The 24,201-nt window shown below is 40.2% G+C and overlaps 1 protein-coding gene across 3 annotated transcripts in view; it reads left to right on the top strand.

Moving 5' to 3' along the window:
- LOC122809750 (netrin-1-like) overlaps positions 1-24,201 on the top strand; it is a 1,405,978-nt gene that overhangs the window by 1,118,148 nt on the left and 263,629 nt on the right. For all 3 annotated transcript variants that reach the window (XM_044081490.1, XM_044081472.1, XM_044081480.1), the window contains one exon: positions 3,776-4,823. In XM_044081490.1, the coding sequence (XP_043937425.1) occupies positions 3,833-4,823 (991 nt within the window). In that variant the 5' untranslated portion in view covers positions 3,776-3,832. The remainder of the gene's footprint in view (positions 1-3,775; positions 4,824-24,201) is intronic.

Genomic DNA, 24,201 nt, shown 5'->3' with positions numbered 1-24,201 from the left:
AGCAAGGCAAGATGGAGTAGGTGAGATGTCCTTCCTTGTTAGATTACAAAAACAGACTGCCATGAGACTTCAGTCTCATCTAGTATTTAAACATCATTTTTGTCCTAGAGTACATAATTACATCACATACATCTGGTCATCTGACTTCTGGTTCCCATGCTACCCCCAATTCCTAGAAACTGACAGGATTTAACACATATGTGCCAATAATATACACAAATTGTATAGAGCTTGCTAAGATCTGTTGCAACCTCTGGAAGTCATAAAACCATAAAACACTTCATCTCTTCCAGATTAGCAATTCATTCACTCCAAAGACAATATAGAAAGCTTCCTAGTACAGACCTTTTGTGTATGGCTGCATTGAGAACTGTAAGATATAATCTTTATGGCCTAAAATAAGTAATTTAATTTCTTACTATTTTTCAAAGTCAAGTGGATTGAAATTAACCTGTTCTCTTCCAGTACCCTTTGTTACAATATATACATTTCAACAGTTACAATAATGCATGTACATTTCTTCTGTCAAACAGGACATACTATTGGTACATTTTTAATAGAAGGAGCTTTGCAAATATATTTTTCAGCACAAGCATCTGTAGAAATCAGTATGATATACAAATTATATATAATTCTTTACAAAATTCCAGCTAGCTGTGCTGTCATATGTTACAGATCCACAGCCCTGCTTCACCTAGCATAGCTGGCAATACCTCACATCATCACACCATGGATAAGGGTAAGTCAGTGTATACTGCCTACCTTTACTTGGCCACACAATATCCCACTCAGATATTATATATAAACTAACAAAATTGGGCATAAACCTCTACATCACCAGATGGATAGCCAAATGGCTCACAGATAGGATGCATGTTATTAGAGTGTGAGAAACTATATCCAGCAAGAAGCCAGTCACCAGTGGAGCACACTAAGGTTCAGTTCTGGGCTCCCTCCTGTCTGAGATATATTTAACAGATGTCAAGGAAAATGCAGATGGCCTTTGTCTGATAAAGTTTGCTGATGACTATAAGTTAGGGGCAATCATAAACTCCACAAACAACGTTGATATCCTACCAAAAGAACTGACAGAGACTAATGATTGGTGTCAGAGTCTTGGCCTCAAACTAAATGCAAAGAAGTGCATAGGATGCTCTAACTGTTGCAGGTGCCTGGTGGGGTATATGCCAAAGGGTGTATTTTACTCAATTATTGGTCTTATGAAGGCCACGTACAGTGGTACTGTGACATCCTTAGACTCCTCATACTCTGGAATAGACTGCCCATACATGTCAAGCAGAGCGCCTCATTGGCCGTCTTCAAAAGGAACCTTAATGATTGGATGGGAGATAGGAAATTCACCCCGGGGATCATGTCAGTCGGCCTGCTATACAGGGGCTCAGAGAAGTAAATACTGTGGGAAGAAATATCGAGGGAATTATTATGGCTAGGCTTGCATAGGCCCTAGGGCCGATAGCCTAGTACCAACCTATGAACTTATGAACCTATAATAATAGTCTTTGGAATATCAAATATCCTAACAAATTACAAAATTGATAGACCCCCCCCCCCTCCAAGAGTGGATCCAGTGGTGAGAGATCTGGTTACTCAGATAGATAGTAATCTGAACTCTAACCACCATGTGTCCGTGGTTGTGAGGAAAGGCATGGCATCCAGCTCTAAGGATGTCACTGTACCACTGTACTTGGCCTTCATAAGACCAATAATTGAGTAAAATACACCCTTTGGCATATACCCCACCAGACACCTGCAACAGTTAGAGCATCCTCAGAGATTTCTCACCAAAAAAGTACAGGGTATAACCAACATGTCATATGCAGACAGATTAAAAGCCCTTTTAATGTCTTCCCTGTCTTCAGTTTCTTAACAATTACTGACACGTGATCTATGTCTGACCTACATGGCAGTCTCTGAACTAGCCCTGATGTAAATGTTGCATATTCAGAAAACTAACTGCACAAAAGTACCCACTCCAAGTATCTAAACCTGATTTCTGACATGAATAGATCATGCTGGAGAGACAGATATGTGTCCCAGATATTGCCCCTTTTCTGGAATATGTTTCCTATTTTCAAGAAGTAGAGCCCTTACCTGACCAGATTCAAGTGCAATCTGGACAAATGGATGGGAAATCGCAAATGTAATGCTGGGTTGGCACCTGTGTCCCTTATGGATAGAGGCAGTCTGTAAAAAACTGTCAATACCCAGCTTGCTGACCCTTGTTATCTTTCCTCTGGGGATAAAAAATTGGGTAAAATCTGTGGAAAACTGGCCAGGCCAGCAAGGGTTCTTGGGTTAACCTCAGAAGTGCAAAAGTACAGAAGAATAAACTTCAAAAGATTGATACTGGAATGCTGAAACTCCATAATAACGAAAGCTGAAAACAGTGAACTGCAGAACATTGAATAGGCAGGCGAGTAATGCATGAGATCATGATACAGTTGGGTTTGTGGCTTTGCTCATTTTCAGCCGCAGTGAGATCTCCATGTTGGTATATGTAATCTGTGGGGTGTGGGGTGAGGTGCAGGGTGGCTTGCCCCTGCAAAACATTTGGATTATACTTTTGTTGGTTCCATTGTGCTGTGTAGATGTTTGATGTTCTGTAGTTTTTTTGTTTTCAGCTTTCATTATTATTGTTTCAGCATTCCGGTCTCAATTTTTTGAAGTTCATTCTTCTGTTCTTTCATGCCTGTGCTTTTGCACTTATGAACTAGATCTCTCTCTCTATATATACATATATATATATATATATATATGTGTGTGTGTGTGTGTGTGTGTGTGTGTGTGTGTCTGTATTGAAGTTTGCAGTGTACTAAACATAATAATATAATAAATAAATAATACATGCATGTAACAAATATCCTTTATTTTTCTCCTCTTCATTTAAATGATTATGTTAATTTATAAAAATGTAGCTTTATTGTAAAATATGAAAGAGGAATGTACTCCAATACTGTGTATAATAAGAGCATTTTATCTACATGCATCTTACATTTAAATACTACAATATTAGAGATGCTTTGCATATAGTTAGGGAGTGTGGTAGGCAGAGCTCTTCCCACGGGACCGCATGTGCTTCTGGCTTCTTCACAGTCACTTTTTCAAGAATTTTCAAAAACTGGATTGTCAAAACTTTAGACTATCTGCTTCATGTAAAGATCTTCGAAAATCTTTAAGTACTCAAAGGATAGTGTTAGCCAACATTTTCTTTTTTTTGGTAAGTGATGGCCTTGTAACATGCGATGTTACATAATGTAAAACCACAAAGACAGTTGCTGGATTTATCTCACTGCTGAAGGGGTGCTATTTTTCTTTTTTGTCAGGGAGATGTGTACAGGGCTTGCCTGTTTTAAGAAAGGTCAACCAAGCAGCCTGTAGACACTGCAGTCTTAATATGGCGAGTCTTAAAAAAGAGGTAGCAGGTCTTGCTCAGCTGGACGCCAATGTGTGAAAGGAACATGAAATGGGAAAACAAACAGGAAGACCATAGTCAATGATATATAAAACAGTCTTGGTAACATTCTTTAGTAGGTAAAGGGTTAATTTAAGCTGATGATGCTGTTTACAGCCCATGAATCAACATACCTGGAGAAGAACTGCTTGCAGTAAGGTATCTGAAGTGTTTTACCTCAGTAACCAACTGAATGACAGTTCAGAGTTGTTACATGTGTAAAATCTCCTCTAAATGGTAATGCAAACAGTTGTTATAAACCTGTCTTTAATTAAGGGGTCTGAATGTATTTTTCTTTTACAGGTGAAAGTTTAAGAGTTGTTGGAAAAATGCTAAAAAGGACGTAAGAAGAACTACAGTATGCCTCCTTCCTGGGGAGAGGTTATTTCCATTTGCTACTGGATGCTCTGCTTGGCCTCAGGGAGACACTCGTGGGGCAACTTTGTCTCACAACAGTCACTGCAGGATCCTTGTTATGACAGTAACAAGCGCCCACAATTCTGCATCCCTGATTTTATCAACATTGCCTTTAGACATGAGGTGAAGGCTTCTAGCACCTGTGGAAGGACTCCACAGGATTTCTGCACTTACCAGGACAAGTTCAATATCAGCAGCAGGACGTGCAGCATCTGTAATGTTTCCAACCACAGGACATCCCATCCACCCACCTACCTGACTGATCTGGATAATCCTTTCAGTGTTTCCTGTTGGTATTCAGAAAGAGGCATGCAATATCCCAAAAATGTCACTCTTACTTTACCCCTTGACCGAAGATATGAAGTAGTCTATGTCAGCCTTCGCTTCTGTACACCCAGACCAGACTCTATGGCCATCTATAAATCAATGGATTATGGGAAAACTTGGGTGCCTTTTCAATTCTACTCTACCCAGTGCAGAAAAATATTCAACCGACCCAATAGAGTGATGATTAGCAAATTAACAGAACATGAGGCCATCTGCTCTGACTCTCAAATGGATGTCACTCCTCTGACTGGGGGTCTTGTGGCCTTTATGCCACAGGAGGGGAGACCTTCAGCCTACAGTTTTGAGTACAGCCCTGTTCTTCAAGACTGGGTAACTGCCACTGATATCAAGGTTGTGTTTCATCGCTTACACACTGGCAAAAGTGTGGGGCAAAATGCAGAGACTGCTTTCTATGGTGTTTCTGACTTTCAGGTAGGTGGGCGTTGTAAGTGCAATGGGCATGCTTCCCGCTGCTACCGTGATAGAACTGGAATGGTGTGTGACTGCAAACACAACACAGCTGGACCAGAGTGTGATACCTGCAAACAATTTTTCTATGACAGACCATGGCAACGAGCCACACCTAAGGATGCAAATGAGTGTGTAGGTAAGAATTAATATGATGCTGCATTGAAGAAAAATATGAGTATATGGAGGGTATTTATGTAGAAGCATGTAAAGAAAATAACTAAAGCAACTATTATAAATTGTATTTCGGGCATGCTACAGGGTCAAATAAGCTGAAAAATATTGTAAATAAGAAAGAGAAAGAACAACATTTTTTTTAATTTTAAAGACACACACACACACACACACACACACACACACACACACACACACACACACACACACACACACACACGCACACGCACACGCACACACACACACACACACACACACACACACACACACACACACACACACACACACACACACACACACACACACACACACACACACACACACACACACACACACACACACACACACACACACAAGGACACCCCACAGATGGATGAATATAACCATACATGCCAGTACAGTATGAATAACATGTGGGTAGGAGGAAGCACCATTTGAAGCTGAGCCATTGAAGGCTAACCTGTGTGGGTCGTCTGACAATTCATGTTTCAGACTGATCAGTTGACAGCCTGGTGTGTTATCCAGCCCTATAGAAGTTGTGTTCTTGGCCTTGGATAGCGCCTTTACAACTTGATTTTGGGAGATTTGGGGAGGTGTAGCTGCAGGTATGTCATCTGGGAATATAGTAGGGGAGAAGGGTGTGAAGTCTGACCTACTGAACTAAATTTGTCTACTAGTAGATTGGTTTATGTCTTCAGGGTTCAAGTACATGATAGCCTTTACGATTAGCTTTTTTAATTTCTCCAAGTGTTTTAGGTTTCTAATACCATGATGGGAATGGACCCATTCCTAAGTTAAAGTACAATTAAAGTTCATGAAATTAGTATTGTTTCAATCTTTGATGTCAGCCGGTAGTGCTCTTTGCAGTGCCCACAATGTGCCCAGTAATGACTCCTTCTGCATTTCGTACAGAGTTACATGGATTGGTAGCATATCTAAATATGATTGTAAATTCTTTTTTATAAGACCCGTTGCTCCAACTACTATTGGAACTGTCTGGGTATCTTTCTTCCACATTGTTCTCATTTCTGTCTGCAGATCCTGACATTTTATGACTTTGCTTCTCTCTGGACACAAGACACTGAAGTCACTGGGTGTGGCAATTTCAATGAGCAGTGCTACTTTTGCCTTCTTTTCTTGGACCACTATATCCGGTTTTCTAGCATCCATCTTTTGAACTGCTGGTAATGGGCGATCCCATGCGATATAAACTTCATCATTTTCTATGATGCATTGTGACTCATGTTTCCAGTGTTTTTCAGCCACTTCAGTACCATAATGTTTGCACAATCCCCAGTGCAACAGAATCACCACATTATTATGCCTTTCAGTATACAGTCCTTCTGCCATTAGTGTGTTGCAACCAGCAACAAGGTGTGTGACTGTTTCCAATTCGGTTTTACAAAACCTACATTTGTATGTTTCTCCCACATGTTCAATGGACTTTGCAAACCAGCGTACATAGCCCACTATCTTGGGCTGCTAATATTAACCTTTCATTTCTTTGTTTTAATTTGCCTCTCCTTAACCATTCCTGTGTTCATTCTTGATCAACGTGAGGCAAATGGGATATACGCAAATGATCCATTGAAGATATCAAGTATTTCAGCTGTATGGCTTTTGAATGTGTATGACTTTTTTGTTTTTTCCTTTTTGAGTCTTTATGGACAGATTGCGTTGATATCTTCTATAGTGCTTGGCATGGCTCCTAAGATTTCTCTTGTGGTTATCCTTTACCTTTGTGGCTATTTTGTAACTTATATTTGACTTTAAAGACCCTGTGTTTCTAGAATATAGCCAAACAGTCCACTTATGCTGTGCTGAAAAGGTAATAAGAAGGCCGGAACATGCATGTCTACAGCTAGTGGCATTTGACTTTGTTAGCCTGTATCAGTTCATAAAGACACAAAAAAGAAAAAAAGAAAAAGTCATAGACATTCAAAAGCCATACAGCTGAAACACTTGATACCCTTTAATGGATCATTTGCATATATCCCATGTGCCTCTGTTACAGGAGGTTTAATTAATTTATTTATTTGATTTTATTTAATTTTATTTAACATTTGTCTTCCGGGGAAATCTGACTGGGTTAGTTGCCCATTTTCAGTAGAGGCTGGGGGAGAAAAGCTCCACATAAATGTATGCAGTATAACAGCACAAAATTATACAGATCATAAAATTCTATAGATGATAAAGAAGCATACTATACAATGAATTCATTTTTGATGTTAATCCAACAACATACATTAAGATAGAATAATTTTGAGTTTTTGTGAGAATGGGGAAGGCATATAATAGGGTGGATAGCAGGTGGGTCCTGGCGTTTGCTTTTCTGGAAGAGTTGGTTAGGTAGATCTTAATCCTGTAAAGACAACACAATTTAATGTGGGCCTTTTTAATTGCAAGTGATATATGCTTGTCACATTTTAAACTATTATTACCTGAAACACAGTGAGAAAGTAGCTGACTCCAAGTCGGACTGCAGACCAGTCACGAGTGGAGTCCCACAGGGTTCGGTCCTGGGTCCTCTCCTGTTTGGAATCTACTTCTCTGAAGTCCAGGCCAACACAAAGGGACTCTGGCTGACAACATTCGCAGAAGATTGCAAGTTGGGAGCTATTATTAACTCCCCAAGTGATGTTGACATCCGACAGAATGGTGTCAGAACCATAGCCTTAAGCTCAATGCCAAAAAATGTGTTGTCATTCCCTTTGGTAAAAAACAAGTTCCCTTGAATTACTACATTGATGGTAGTCCACTGAACACAGAAGGCATTATAAGATATCTGGGAACACAGGTCGACAGCAACCTCTCTTTTGACCACCACATTGCCACTGTGGTCAGAAAGTCTTTTTATGTGGCACATCTTATTACTAAGGGTTTTGCTTCAAGGAAGGAAGAAAGAGGTCATTGTCTCTCTCTACAATTCCCTCATTAGGCCAATCATCGAGTACAATGACTCATTTGGCATGTACCTCACTAGACACCTGCAACAACTGGATAGGCCACAAAAGTACCTCACAAAGAGGATCCTAGGCTTTAAACACTTGTCCTGTATGAGGACAAACTCAAAAAAACTCCAGCTATTCTCTGTTTCATATTGCCTACATAGAGATGATATTTGCTTGACTTACAAAGTGATGTCTGACCCAGCTCTGTTAGAAATGCTACATCTAAAGAAATCCCTCCACACCACATGCTCCATATACCTCAACCTCATTACCACAATCAACAAAACATACTATCAAGTACAGCCACTGTAGTGATCCCTGGGATGAACTTTCTATTTCCCATCCACTCATCAAGATTTCTCTTAAAAAGGGCCAGTGAGGTGCTCTGCTTGACATGTATGGGAAGTCTATTCCAGAGCATGGGGAGTCTCTGGGTTATGAATCTGTCCTTCCAGCATGTTCTGTTGATTGTGTTAATGAGGTTGAGGTCCCTGGAGCATGTGGTGTGGAGGGACTGGGATTTCTTTAGGTGTAACATTTCTAACAGGGCTGGGTCAGACATGGCCTTGTAAGTTAAGCAGAGATCGCCTCTTAATAGATGATATGAGACAGAGAAAAGCTAGAGTTTTTTGAGTCTGTCCATGTAGGCCATGTGTTTAAGGCCTAGGATCCTCTTCATGAGGTACTTTTGTGTCCATTCCAGCTTTTGCAGGCGTTTAGTGAGGTACATGCCAAATGGGGCATTATACTCGATGATTGGTCTAATGATGGAAAAGTAGAGAGAGAGGATGAACTCTTTCTTCCTGGATGCAAAACCCTTGATAATGAGATGTGCCACATAGAAGGACTTTCTGACCACAGTGGCAATGTGGTGGTCGAAGGAGAGGTTGCTGTCAACCTGTGTCCCCATATCTCTTATAATGCCTTCAGTGTTCATTGGGCTAACATCAATGTGGTAATTAGTGGGAGCTGAGTTTTTTCCAAATGGAATGATGATGCATTTTTTGGCATTAAGCTTAAGGCCATGATTTCGACACCAGTCATTTGTGTCAGTGAGGCCTTTCTGTAGGATGTCTACATCACTTGGGGAGTTAATATTGGCTCCCAGCTTGCAAGCATCAGCGAACTTGGTCAGCCAGAGTACCACTGTGATGGCCTGGACATCTGAGAAGTAGATGCCAAACAGGAGAGGACCCAGGACTGATCCCTGTGGGACTCCATTTGTGACTGGTCGGCAGTCTGACTTGGACTTTGCTACTTTCACACTGTGGGTTCTATCTGTGAGCCAATTTGCAACCCACCTAGTGATATAAAGGTTGATGCCTAGTTTGGTGGCTCTGTCAGTAATTCCTGAGTGGGGAATGGTATCAAAGACCTTGGCCAGATCGAGATAGGCTATATGAACTTCCTTGCCCTCATCCACAGCTCTGTTGCCTGACTCAAAGAGGTCAACCAGGTTGAGCAAGCATGAACTACCCTTCACAAAACCAAATTGCATGGGATCCAGAGTTTGAAGATTCCCTGCATCCTTGTTAATAAGGTCCATGATGATGTGCTGCATAGCCTTACATATCAGACTTGTCAGGCTAATTGGGCTATAATTCCCAGGGTTTGTAGTCACTCCCCCTTTATGGAGAGGGATGAATGTAGCAGTGTGCCATTCTGTAGGGTCAAAGCCAGAGGTGAGGCTGTAATTGAACAGGGCACAGAGGTGTGGTGCCAGTTCACTTTGTAGCTCATGTAGAACACAACCAAGAATACTGTCAGGTCCCATGGAAGCTGTATTCTTGGCCTTGGACAATGTGGCTTTAACCTGTGCTGCAGTAATGCTGGGTGTCTGGCATTATTTCAGTATTGTGATTGGTCCTTGGGGGGATAGAGTGGTAAAGTTGGCACTGAATCTGTTGGCCAGTATGTTGGCAATATCTTTTGGCTCAGTATAGGAGGTACCATTGTGCAGTAACTCAGAGCAAATCTGGGAATTGCCATGGAGATTCTTGATATAACTTAGAAGGCTTTGTGTTTGTTTTTAGTGTCTGCCACAATTCTGCCTTCATGGCTAGCTTTAGAGGCTATAATGAGGGATCTCAACTTTTTGTTGAGGCTAATAATGGAGTTTTTCCAATCTTGGGAGTTCACCTTTTTCTGCAACAGTTTCTTCCTTCTGTTGTAGAGTTTGTTAATGGCAGGGAACAACCAAATTGGCTTCCTTTTTTTGGAGGAGAGCATCTTGGTTCTGTTGGGTTTGGCTGTTCCATACATTTATGTACATGTTCATACAGTGCACTGGTGTATGATTCGGCGGCCATGCACCTATTTTCCATTTGCATGGGTGCTGTGAAGTTAGCCACCTCTGTTTTTAGGAGCCCAAAGTCAGCTTTGGAGAAGTTTTTCATGGTGGTTACCTTTGCTGGTGGTGTGGGTGACATGTGGATTTCTATGGTAATTAGTTTGTGGTCGGATCTAAACAGGGAGGAATTGACTATTGGTGTTGAGCAACTGTTGCCCATGTTAGTAATAACCAGGTCAAGGATGTTGCTTCCTCTAGTGGGGTAAGAATGAGCTGCTCCAGCGCATTGGAATTAATAAATTCCAGGAAACATTGGGCAAGTGTATTGGTGCATGAGTAGTTTTCCAAGTTGATGGAGGGGTAGTTGAAGTCACCCAGTATGAGAGTGTTGGATTGGACCCTATTAGTTTCCAGGGTGCTTAGGAATGTGGAATGAGAGTCTTGGGACATGGCTGGGGACCTTTAGCAGGCTACGACCTGAATCGTCATCTTAACCACTGTTAGCTGTACCTGACGTATCTCTGATGTGTTATGCTGCGCTACTAGTTTGGATGTGTGCATATCTTTTGTGAATATGGAGACGCAACCCCATATGGAGCTTCAGTCCATTTTCTGGGGACAAAAGGTGTGGAATGGGTTATACCCAGGTAGCGCATGGGTGCTTTCTGCTGCTTTAAACCAGGTCTTAGTTGCAGTACAACTGTCAATGTTCTCAATTTTGAGGAGTTCTTCGAGTGAGTGCATCTTGAGATTTAGACTTCTAACATTGAGCAGCATGACCCTCAGATTGCATTTATTTATAGCTGTTATGGTGGTAATTTGGTCTTTGGAACACCACCTAAAAAAGGCACTATAGGGGTGGCAAGAGCCTTAGCCAGTATCCAGAAACCTAGAGGTGACAGATGCAGGCCATCTCTGTCAAAGCATCAGGTCTGTCAAACATGTCATGGCAAGCAGACAGATACTGAATCCCCTTAGAATTACACCAGAAATGTAGCCAATTGTTGAAGTCAATCATTTTCTGCTTGTACTGCGGTATCATTCTGGGCGATGGTAGGATGTTGCTCAGGGCTAGAGTCATACCTGCCTGGGCCACATAATCCGAGAGCTCCTCCATGTCACTTTTCATGTAGTCCAGGGAGGTACTTCTCAGGTCATTCATACCCACATGGACAATGACAGAGTCATACTTGTATCCTTTGTGAAGAGGAATTATGTAGTGGATTTTCCAGATTTTAGGTATGTACTGCTCTGATATAGATCTATTAATCAGAATTGATGCTGGGTAACAGATGACATTGGCTGCTAGTTTGGTAGTTTGTCAGTGGCAAAAGATGTAGGTTTTAGCTTGCTTAATAATTTCTTTATTTTACCTATTTGGATAGTTGAAGTCATAAGAAGCCCAAGACGTGCATGTCCACAGCTAGTGGCATTTGGCTTTGTTGTCATGAATCTGTCTATAAAGACTCAAAAAGGAAAAATATCATGGACATTCAGAAGACAAACAGCTGAAATGCTTGATGTCCTTAAGGGGTCCTTTGCAATATATCCATTGACCCTGTATTATAGGAGGTTTAAGGTATCAAACAGTGAAAACTCTAGCTTGGCCAAGCTAAATTTTTCTTGTGTTTTTTTCATATTTGACTTTGGTTGATTTATTAAGGATCTGGATTTCCTGTTAAGTTTAGCAAGACCTGTTCTGGAATCTTGAAGGTTAAATGTATTTTGTCCATGCAATTACATTTTTCTTTTGTTACAGAACCTGTTTATATTAGGGTTCCACGATAGGATTTTATTTTTAAACATGACATCGGTTTTACTTATGTGGGGGACAGATGTATCTATGCAGCTATTTACACTTAGATAAAATTTAGTGGTAAGTCATTCCACATAAGCAGTGGGGTCTTCAAGATGGAAGGGACTTTTGAATTTAGTCAGCTCATTATCCACATTTAGTTTCTTGTCGAACTCCTCCCCTGGTGGATGCCATGAGCGCCTGCTGTCCCTTCTGCTGTGGGAATGCAAGTTCCTGCCTATGCTCTATAAAAGTTGCTATATGGATGTCCTTTTATAGAGCCAAGGATGCATCCTTGACCCACAGTATTGCATGGTATGCATCTCTTTGTCCATGAGGTATCAGCATTGCAGCAGGCCAAACTAGACATTGGAGGCAAACTTCTATCCTCCCTCACCTGGCTCCTCATTCACCCAAGTTTATGCCTTATTCTGGGTCATCTCTGTCATGGTTAATCCTTTGTCTGTCTGTGCCACTGAGTCAGACTTAAAAGAAAATCTGTACTTTAGTAGATGATTTTGTAGTAAAGCTAAAATCTAGTTTGCTTAAACAGGTAGGATTTTCTGCACTGAAACATCTGTCCACATGAGCAACAAGTATGAAGGCAAATTTAAAAATAAGCCCCTACAGTAGAATACTGCTATCATCAGGCTCTACAATATAATAATAATAATAATAAAAACTATTGCTAAGAAATATGTTCAGTGCCTCTCTTTGTAAGGGCAATCTCAAAAGGTTCTACTTAGATCAAATCCTGCAAAGCTAACTATGAGCTAGATATTTCGACTTTGTCCTCCAAAGAAAATCATAAGGACTTCTTTAACTTTGTTAAGAATCTATAGAGTAATATTTATAATACAGCAAGATTATCTTTAATGGCACTACCTTTTCAGATTTGGAAGACATTTCCCATGTACTTGCAGAGAGATTTAATTTGAAATTTACCCCACTAAATCCTTGAGGATCTTCATTTGCACTCCCTCAAAACCAAAAAGGCAGGAGTTATACAAGAAATATAAATATCCTTCATGGCTGCCTGGATGATGACTATGCCTCTAATACCACTAGTTCTATAGGACTAGTCAGGATATCAGACTGTCTGTCACTTAATACTAAGGACAGCATTACAGATCCTCTTATAAACAAATGAAACCCATACCTCTCCACTGGATACATGCCTAAGGTTGAAGTGTCACAGTGGTTCCCATACACAAAGGTGGCTCTAGTACTGTCCTGGGGAGCTGCTACCATGTTAGTCTTACTAATATTATTACTAAATTAATGGAACATATACTAAAACACATAAATAATATTGTAGGGCACTTGTAATTTTTCTGAGCCCAACCAATTTGGCTTTGTGAGAGACAGGTCGTATCTCCTGAACTTTTTGGGCTTCTTCATAAGAAGAACAAAAATACAAGATAAAGAGCAGTTAGTATACAGTACAGACCTTGATCTGACCAAGGTTCTTGACACTGTCTCAGACTTTAGTATCATAAATAAACACATCTGCTTAAATGTCAACACAAGTGTAACCCACCGCACTGTCAACAAACAGAACCCAGGCAGTGAAGTTTGGTGGCATGCATTTTTTTAAAAGGCTCATAAGCAGTGCAAGGGCATAGCACAGTATTCTGTTCTGGGTATATGCCTCTTCAGTATATAATTCACCGAGTTCTAGGCTGGCATCAAGGTTCATTTGCTGACAAAGTCTGTTTATGACTGCAAATTGGCATTGTGATTAATTCTTTAACTGATACCTGTCTGATAGCTGCAAGGGAGGGCCTAAATAATACTGAGTCTTATATTAAGACCATGGTCTAAAGTTCAGCACAGAAAATGCAGTATAGTGGTTTTGAGAAACAAGAACACCCCCTAGTTGTATCAATTTGGTAATACCCCTTCAGAGCTGATACTGTTATTATAGATGTAGGCACAATCATGGACACAAGCTATTGTCTGGTCACCATGCATCAGCTACCATTAGGAAATGTATCTACTTAATATAACCTAACATAAAGAATTGCTAAAAAAAATTCTCCAGAACCAAGTAATTTAATGTCCTTTCTATTCCTCCATAATAAGATGCACAATAGAATATAATGCATCTTTGGTGGTTAGCTATCCAGGCATTTTACACAGCATGAAATAAACAATGATTCCTATCAAAGAAGATTTATGGTGTGTCCGTCTTTAGTTATACTGCCTGTTGACCTCTGCTTGGTGCTTAGTTCTGTGAAGGACCCTGTCCTATTCGACCTATTTCATATCCAAAATATTGGTAATGCCACCAACAACCACACCAAGGCTAGGGTGACTGCCTCAGGTGAAGAGGGTATTGGAGGTATGATTACTATATGGTAAATGTATGGGAGTGCAATACCAGCATAGTTTTAAGAAAAAAGGTTTTCAGTTTCTTCATCTTTGTGAAGGTTTCTTTTCTTTTCTTTTTTTTTTTTTTTTGCATAGCACAAGATAACATAGCAACTGTTCTGCTCTAAGGACATATACCTACATTGAAATAAAATATATAGCTCTCACTCACTCTCAAAAATTCCACTACCTATGAAAAAGGTTTCCACCCTATGTCAGAAAACATAAAAAATATATCTCCCAAGCTGTGTTTAAAATATATCTTGAGCAGTGGGTGGGGATCCATAAGTTAATCCCTGGATTGCTATCTTGTTTCATTAGTGATAAAGTGAACAAATGACTGACTTGTCTTGGCTAACCTCTTAATGGTCTGCTGAAGTAATTGGCTAGTATGAGCCTATGCACCTGTTTTATGCACAATGGAGTCACCTGTTAGTAAAATATTTTGAGGCTGCCTTGTTAGCATTTGAATCTGGCTTGATTCAAATTTAAGTCAAGTTATTTTATAGACTCTTCCTATTACCATTGTAGAGTGGAAAGCATATTTTATTTACAGTGCATTGTGGGATGGCTAAATTAGATTTTAAGTTATGAACTGATTTTGTTGTACTTATGACATCTTAAGTTACAGGTACGTTTTTTTTCAGTCTGTTGAGGACAAGAACCATGGTTCAAGTAAAAGTAAGGCCTAGATATCTGAAGAAACAATACTCAGTTTTCTTCTGTATATGCTATTGCATACATTCCCTTACTTTATGGTCTTTGTTTTATTTCTGCTTGATATCTATATATCATCTTCTTATTTGTAATTTGTTTGGTAACTTGCTGGTGTGTATATATTATGCTGCCACAATATGTTCACATGCATACACTAATAATGCTCCTATAAAAACTAGATATGTAATTCTAATTGTGCTGAATCCTATCCTATTCAATTTGATGTTGCCTAGTTGTGGACTATGTTCCCTTTTTGGTTGTATGTTTTCACTGCACCAATTAAGTTAGATTTTCCTGCAAGATCAAGAGCAATAAAAGAATGAGCTATGAATGACTCTTCAATGGAAAATCCTGAAGATAAAAGGACACTAGGAGTCAGAACATCATATGACCAAAAAAAAAAAACTCTTTATTAAACAGCACTGCAATTAAAGTTACTGCAGGGGTGAACTCTTCTGCACTCCATGCTTTTCCCAAGTGCCCACTTGATTTGCTTATTCTCATGCTAAGGTTACAGAACCACAGGGGATGGTAAGCACAACCCATCTTTATTTGCTTTTAACCTGAGGTAGTATAGCCCAGAGTAGGAATTATTGTACAAGTAATTATATAAGGGCTTGAGGAGTACAGGCACGCCTCCCCTCTATTAATTGCACATATGCCACTGTAGTTTAATTATGTTTGTTTCTGTCATTTGAGTTTCAAACTTTTGTGTTTCCACATTTTATGATTCATTCAGTTCTTCAGGATTTTGAGGAAGATTAATTAATTCAGTGAATGTTGCTGCTTATCACAGAGTATATAAGCAAATTAAAGGTTGGGTATCAATCTGCAAAAAAACATTTCTTTCCATCTGTTAACTGTATGCTATGTTTAACATTCAAAAGGGTAATACTAATAACTTGTGATTTAATATTAGAAAACATTCACCACAGCTTCAGTGACTCACTGTGTTTAACAGGTGACACGACAAATCTACCTCTTCTCCGAAGTCTTCAAGTGAGTACATAGTTAAAGTAATAAACAGGAGATAAATAGAAATGTAAATACTTAAGTCACACATAACCACTGGATGACCTAGTCTGTCTGTCTACCATCGGAACAAGCTGCATATTTTTCTTCTTACAGTTATTTTTCTCTTCCTATCTACATTAAGACACCCTTGCATTTAGAATTCTTCCAGAGTTTATGGTGGTACCACCACTTCAGGAAGTCTTTCAATAAAGTTTCACATTCTTGTACAAAAAGATGAAAACGTGCTCATATTTTATTTGATTATAGAGAATTCCACTGCACCCACTTGTTCTCATGTATCTCTTTCTTTGAAAAAACTATACTTTCTAAAACTGTGAATTCCCTTGAGATACTTTAATGAAAATATTGAACTGCCTGTGCCATTTTGCAAATTCTTTTATTCCTTCCATACATGCCGTCTGGGGTAGATGCTACTTTAATTTTTTCCTGTTTTTTATTCTCATTACTATTACCTCTACACTATACCCTGCATTACCTGTGCAGATATATCTACAACCAGATTCATAGAAACTAGTTAAACAGTGCAGACACAACATAGTATGAAAAAGCCCTCAGTCAGGGTTCTGATAGGTGCAGCACTCATAAATAAAACAATGTTTCTGTCAGCAGCCATTTAATTCACCCCAGAGGAAAAGGCATAATTTACTGAGCACTTCAGTAGTGCTTGCACTGAGAGAGTTATTTGAGTTCTGATGACAAGTGGTGCACAAAAGAGGAACACTGTGAACTGTGCATGACAGTTAGGGGACTGGGCACTCTGAAGCAGATGTGCACAGAGTAAAATAATGTACCCTGTGTTGTGTTGGTGTATGTATGTGTGTATGTGTATTCATAAGTGTGTGTGTGTGTGTGTGTGTGTGTGTGTGTGTGTGTGTGTGTGTGTGTGTGTGTGTGTGTGCATAAGTGTGTGTGTGTGTGTGTGTGTGTGTGTGTGTGTGTGTGTGTGTGTGCATAAGTGTGTGTGTGTGTGTGTGCGTGTGTGTGTGTGTGTGTGTGTGTGTGTGTATGTATCCATATATGTGTGTATATATGTTTGTGTGTGTGTGAATGTGTGAATGTATTTCAAATAACTGACTATAACTGTACACACAAATTGACACCCCTGTTTTGAAAGTTTCAGAACTGCTTTTGCCATTTATGCATATACATCTCACTTGAGAGTCATACTTAGTGAATAATTTCATTAAAGTAGCCAACCCTGCCATGTAACAAAACCCCTACTGAACTGTGCTTATGTCGATGTACCCACCATTGGCTGTGCTACAATAACACTTGGTTAATTAATGACATCATGGCAACATGATATGTCTGGTTTCCTTTTTCTCTGTATACGTATATGTATATGTATATGTATATAGGCTTGTCTGTGAGTGTGTGTGTGTGTGTGTGTGTGTGTGTGTGTGTGTGTGTGTGTGTGTTTGTGTATACACAAACATATTCCTATGGCTTCCAGGAAAGGGACACCAAACACATATTCATGCAGTAAAACCAGGTATTTATTGAAGGATATTCAGCAGAAAAAGCAACAAAGTACAGTCTATTGCAGTTTGTCTTGTTTCAACATAGAGAGCAGTTTATTTATTTAATAGCATTTGTTTACTGAGCTTGTCCATTCATCTTAGCATAAGTTGTCCTTTTTTCAGGGAAGACCCAGGGAAAAAGTTTCAAGTATAATAAATGTTGAAAAGGTACAAAAATCAGATAAGAAAAATTACAATGGTTTTAAGCAGTTTAACAGAATAAATGCAAATAGATCACATAGTAAAACATCAACAAAGGTTTACAAATGATGACAATACATATCAACAGATAAACCCCCAGATTTAATAAACTCCATGTAGGAATAGTGTAATTCCTACACGGTGTATGGTGGCTGTGTCTGCAGCATATTAACGAAGGTGCACTACTGAGGGAGAGACATATACATGGTTACTGAATCAGTGCTAGGGGGTATGTTCGAAGTTGTAAATATTCGAAAATAAAACAAAAAAAATTAAAAAAGGAAAAACTTACCTGAATGTTTTAAGCAGGTGGGCAAGCCCCCCTGCACCCCCTACCCCCATTCTTTATATATACCAACTCCGAGATTGCACTACAGTGCAGTAAACGGAGATCTTCTCTATGGAGATTGCCCCTTTAATTTTTGAATATTTACAACTTTGAACATATGATGTCGACAATATAACGTTTGATGCTGTAAGTATTCGATAACATAATATAGACCCGTATTACAGTGCCTGCAGATGTGTACACACCCCCTGCAATAAATGATTCAACTGAAGTGTCCTTGGACACTCATTCATATATTTATTTATGTCACACAGTGAGTGTATTACAATGTCTGTAGCACACCCCGGCATTGTCAAAGTGGCGTATGGCACTAAAAGAGTAAAGAAAGTGTCCTTGGACACTTATTATAAGCATTTATATGTATTTCAAACAGGGGGTGCGTTACAGTGTCTGTAACACACCCCTTGCATTGTCAAAGTGACGTATGGCACTAAAACATGAAAGAAAGTGTCCTTGGACACTTATGAATTATATTTTTTATTTATGTCACACAGGGGGTGTGTTGTAGTGTCCATAACATACTCCATGTTCTGTCAGAGTGCCGTACAGCACAGAAATTACATGTCCCAGTGTGATTTTTCCTTTTATGTTTAGTTCTTTGCTTTTTCTTTTTTTCCTTTTTTTTTCAAGTTTAAGTATAGCATAGCATGCTTGAGTGGCATGGCATGTTGCTCAGCAGTGCTTAAACATAATGAAAAACTATATAGAAATGTATAGCTGAAATCTTTACAGCCGAGTTAGCTGAATTGTTAGAGTCACGGCTTCGTATACAGTAGTTGCACTGTTTGAATAACAAGACAGGCCATTCAGCTTTTACATCAGAAAACATTTCTATTTCTATTTCTATTTCTATTTTTTATTGCCCTAGTTATTAATATTTGTCAATCAGGTTACTGCAGCTGGTCCAGGATCCCAGTGCAGTGGGGATATGAAGTGAAAAGCTTCAGTTAAACACAAGTGTCCAAAACAGTTCAGTTACACACCAAAGTAGTGTAATTAAAGTACAATACAAACACATAATAATAAAGTACCAATCATGAGTAATTAATAGCAATATATGTTTGTATTATTATGTAAAACTGTTGTTTGCCCTTAGCTAAATTTTGCTAAGCACTGCCAAGCCATGCTAAGCAATACTTAAACAGAACCTGTCTTAACAATAATCAGCAATTCTTAGCTCTGCTTAGCCAGTTTGAACACTGCTAATCAGTCCCCTTCTAAGCAGTTCTCATCTGAGCTAAGCAGATTTGTGCACCGCTAAGCACTGCTAAGCCTTTGCCACTTTAAGCACTGCCCAAATCAGCTTAGCAGATTTGAGCATTGCTGAGCTGTGCTTAGCATTTTTAAAAACAGTCCAATGGCAACAAAGGATGGGAAACTAGCCTTATTTAAGCTGCACAGGTGGGGTTACAGCCAGAACCTGTTGGATTTTGACCCGAGCAGGAACTATGGTAGGAGCTGGAGAGGGAGTGCATTTTCAGGCACAGCACTGGGGCACATTGGAGTCCAAAGTCATGGCTGGGTTCCTTGTTCAACACCATGATGACAGACTGCTGCAGGGCCAGTACCAGAATACAAGTCCAAGGCCTGGGACTGTCTGACACACAAACTCACCAATGCCATTGGAACCCCTGCACTGGTGAACAGGTGCATCATCATCTATCCCACCATTAACTGGAAAAACTACTCATGTACCAACTCCTTTGCTCAACGCTTTCTGGAATTCTTAAATTCCAATGCCCTGGATCAACTTATCCATACCCCCACCAGGGGCAACAATATCCTAGACCTAGTCATTGCCAACATGAGTGATCGGTGTTCCACACCCAAAGTTAACTCCTCATTGTTCAGATCCGACCATAAGCTAATCACCCTAGATATATGCATCCCGCCCCCACCCACCATTAAGGAAACCACGGTAAAAAATTTCTCCAAAGCCAACTTCATGCTTCTTAAGACAGAAGTGGTGAACTTCATGATACCCATGCAGATGGACAATAGAGTTACTACTGCTGAATCCTACACAAATGCAATCTATAAGCACTTACATGAGTGCATGGATCATGCTATCCCAAACAGAACCAAGAAGCTATCCTCCAAAAAAAGGAAGCCAATCTGGTGGTCCCCTGCTATAAACAAATTCTTCAACAGAAGGAAGAAACTGTTGCAAAAGAGAGTAAAATCCCATGAGTGGAGGAGCTCCCTGGTCAGCCTCAGTAAGAAGCTGAGATCCCTTATAAGATCCTCCAAAGCTAGCTACAAAAACAAAATCGCCACTGATTCTAAGGGCAACCATAAAGCATTCTATAGCTATGTCAAGAATCTCAATGGTAACATCCAGATCTGCTCTGAGTTACAGCACAATGGCATGAAAATTACAGAACCAACTGATATTGCCAACATCCTGGCAGATAGGTTCAGTGCTAACTTTACCCCCCCCCCCTCTCACCCCTAAAGTGCCCATATCTATACAGGAAGAATGCAGAGTCCCTGTAATCACATCTATGCAGGTAAAAGCTGCACTCTCTAAAACCAAACACACAGCATCCATGGGACCAGACAACATCCCATGCTGCATTTTACATGAACTTCAGAACGAACTGGCTCTCCACCCCAGCGCCATGTTCAATCATAGTCTCATGTCAGGCTTTGTGCCCACTGAATGGTGCACAGCAACAGTTATCCCACTCGACAAAGGGGGAGCCACCACTGATCCTGAGAACTATCGCCCTCTTAGCCTGACGAGCCTGGTCTGTAAGGCCATGGAACGTATCATCATGGAACTCATAAACAAAGACATTGATAACCTCCAAACTCTGAACCCCACCTAGTTCAGGTTTGCGAAAGGTAGATCATGCCTACTGAACCTGATCGACCTCTATGAGGCAGTCACCAAAGCCATAGACAAGGGTAAGGTGGTTCACACAGCTTTCTTGACCTCACCAAGGATTTTGACACCATCTCCCATTTTGGTATTAGAGATAAACTCACTAAAGTAGGTATAAATCCCTACATCACAAAATGGGTTGCCAAGTGGCTTATTGACAGAACCCATGCTGTAAAGGTTGCAGACTCCAAATCTGACTTCAAACTAGTGACAAGTGGAGTACCACAGGGTTCAGTCTTGGGACCTCACCTGTTTGGTATCTACTTCTCTGAAGTACAGGCTGACAAAGAAGGCCTCTGGCTAGCAAAGTTCGCAGATGACTGCAAACTAGGAGCCATTGTTGAGTCCCCAAATGATGTTGACATCCTACAGAAGGACCTCACTGAGACAGATGCCTGGTGTCAGAGGCATGGCCTCAAGCTCAATGCCAACAAGTGCATTGTCATCCCCTTTGGTAAAAATTATGTACCCATGAACTACCACATAAATGGCATTCTACTTAACACCGAGTGCGTGATAGAGACCTTGGGACCCAGGTGGACAGTAGTCTCTCCTTTGATAATCACATCACCACAACAGTCAGGAAATCCTTTTATGTGGCACACCTCATCACAAAAGGGTTCTAATCCAGGGCAAAAGAGGTCATTGTTCCCCTCTTCTTGGTGCTCATCAGACCCATTATAGAGTACAACGCCCCTTTTGTAATGTACCTCATAAGACATTTGCAGCAGCTGGAAAGGCCACAGAAGTACCTCACAAAGAGGATTACTGGCCTCAAACAGGTGCCCTACTCTGACTGTCTCAAAAAACTCCAGCTTTACTCTGTAGCATATTGCCGACTCTGAGGAGATCTCTGCCTCGCATATAAAGCTATGTTAAACCCAGAGCTGTTGGACATGCTACACCTAAAGAAATCCCAATCCCTCTGAGCTACACACTCTAGGGACCAAAACCTTGTCACCACAATAAACAGGACATGCTGGAGGCATAGATTCCTGTCCCAGAGACTTCCTATACTCTGGAACAGGCTACCCATGTATGTCAAGCAAAGTTTCTCATTAGCAGTCTTCAAGAAAAATCTTGATGAGTGGATGGGAAATAGGAAATACACCCCGAGGATCACTTCTGTGGCTCTGCTCGACAGGGGTGCAGGAAATTAACTTTCTTGGTTGGCGTAAGCCAGGGAACCTTGTTGGCTAGGCTTACTTAGGCCCTTGGGTAAATAGCCTAGTACCTACCTATGAAGCTATGAACCTATGATGACCTGAAGCAGAAGAAGGGGACACTTTTGGCCCAATGGATCCAAGATGCTTAGGACGGGAATGCCCCAGCAGTTTGTAAGTATACAAATCATTGCTTTACCAAATTCTACCATGAATATTTGATAGACAGGTACACATAATGGTGTGTTTTCTCCCTACAGCTGCAGAGGAGAGGAATCGCAATGTAGAGGCCCACACCGGGCACCTGGTGAGGATGCACTGATAGTGTGATGAGTAGAGATCTATCATGCAATATATAGTACAATAAATAAGAAAGAATATATCATTTACTGCCAGTAGGTATAGTGTGTTCTGGGTGTACTGCAATAAATGTGTTCTTAGACCCACATTGATATAAGTGAGTAATGCCAGGTACTGTGCAATACAGATGAAGGCATCAAAAAAGCTACTATTGATAAAAGAAAGCTAATACTGTACTAATACTGTGTAGGAGTGACATAAGTATATACAGTAGTAATGCTAAGGATCTTGTAATAAAGTACACTGTGATTGAAACTGTGAAGGTAATAAATGACATTCATTCATCATCTACAGGATATGCAGTACAACTGAAGTCAGAATGTTGAATGTAATAAACCACTGTGTCTTATCACCCTCAATAAAGTTATTTCCAGCAACTGTTGCATTTATTCTGATCTGTTATTGAAGAAATACAATTGTACAGGTGCACCACAGCAAATATGGCTATGACACCATGAATTGAGCGACGTGTGGCTGATAAAGAACTGCTATGCTAAAGTGTAGATGTGGAGCTGTAAAACAAGATACAATGTAATTCAATACATGTTCTGCACTAAGATCTGAACCTTGAATAGTAATGTGTAATGTATTATAGTGTGTTTGCCTCAGGATTGTCTTGTGTTAACCTGTGCATTTCAGCTATATGTATTCCTGAATATAGGTACGCTGATCCAGGCAAGTATGAGACTGTAATAGGTGGAGATTGCAAATATACAATGTGCAAATGTATATGGCTCGGGTATGCAACCCAGCACCATGCTATGGTCTGTACAGATCACATATATCCCCATCCACCAGGGGTTACATGTGTACACCTGCATTAGAGGTATTAATACACAGTTCACCAGATAACTCTGTCATGCATGAATCTCATGTATGTATGTTCAACTGTCACTGCAGTCTTCTGTGACACTCTACTGATATTACCAGATCAGACTTTGTAACCAAGTGACTTTTAGGCACAAATCAGTCAAGCAGCTGACAGCAGTGGCCCGGTAGCTCAGTGTGATAAGAAATGAATAGGCTGTTCATTTTTGCACACACACACAGACCATGGTCTGAATCCAGGGACTGGTAATAAGATGTATTTGTAGTTAAAGACAAGTAGTCCTGACTATTTGTAGAAATAGTCATGTAGTGTTAACAGATATTTTCTCCACAGGGCTTACAGGTAAAGAAATGTTTGTATTAGTTGCATGAAGGGTATACTAATAAACTGTATACAGATGTACTAGTGTATACCTGCTGTGTCTGTGAATGTGTACCGATAGTCCAACCTCATGCCTTCAAATGACAGGTGGATAGGTACATATACAATGCACTCTTCCCGATACATGTCTCTCAAGTGTCACACTGTCCTGCCTAGTGATCGCTGTTGCCAATAGTCTTGGAAATAGATATAAATCCAGTTGCAGTATGCCAGTAGCACACTCACACAACATCAGTGCAGGACACACCTTATTAGTCATATATGTAACCCTGACATGTATGAGTCCCCTGTAGTTATGTGCCTATAATTCTCACAGCGTCGCCCATACCATTACAGGTTGAGAGCTTAACAGGTATGTACATACTACAGAAGCTACAAGGCACAGGTAGATGTAAAGTAAGGGCAAACCTGTAGAGTATTTAACCTTATTGTTGTGAAAAATATAGCCTATACAGTTGTTAATGGAATGTCCCCCCCCCCCACCACTTATCT

The sequence above is a fragment of the Protopterus annectens genome, chromosome 1.part1 (genome assembly GCF_019279795.1).
Source record: "Protopterus annectens isolate FY-2018-M chromosome 1.part1, PAN1.0, whole genome shotgun sequence".
In the NCBI taxonomy this organism is placed as follows: Eukaryota; Metazoa; Chordata; order Ceratodontiformes; family Protopteridae; genus Protopterus; species Protopterus annectens.
This window is presented reverse-complemented; position numbering and strand designations above follow the sequence as displayed.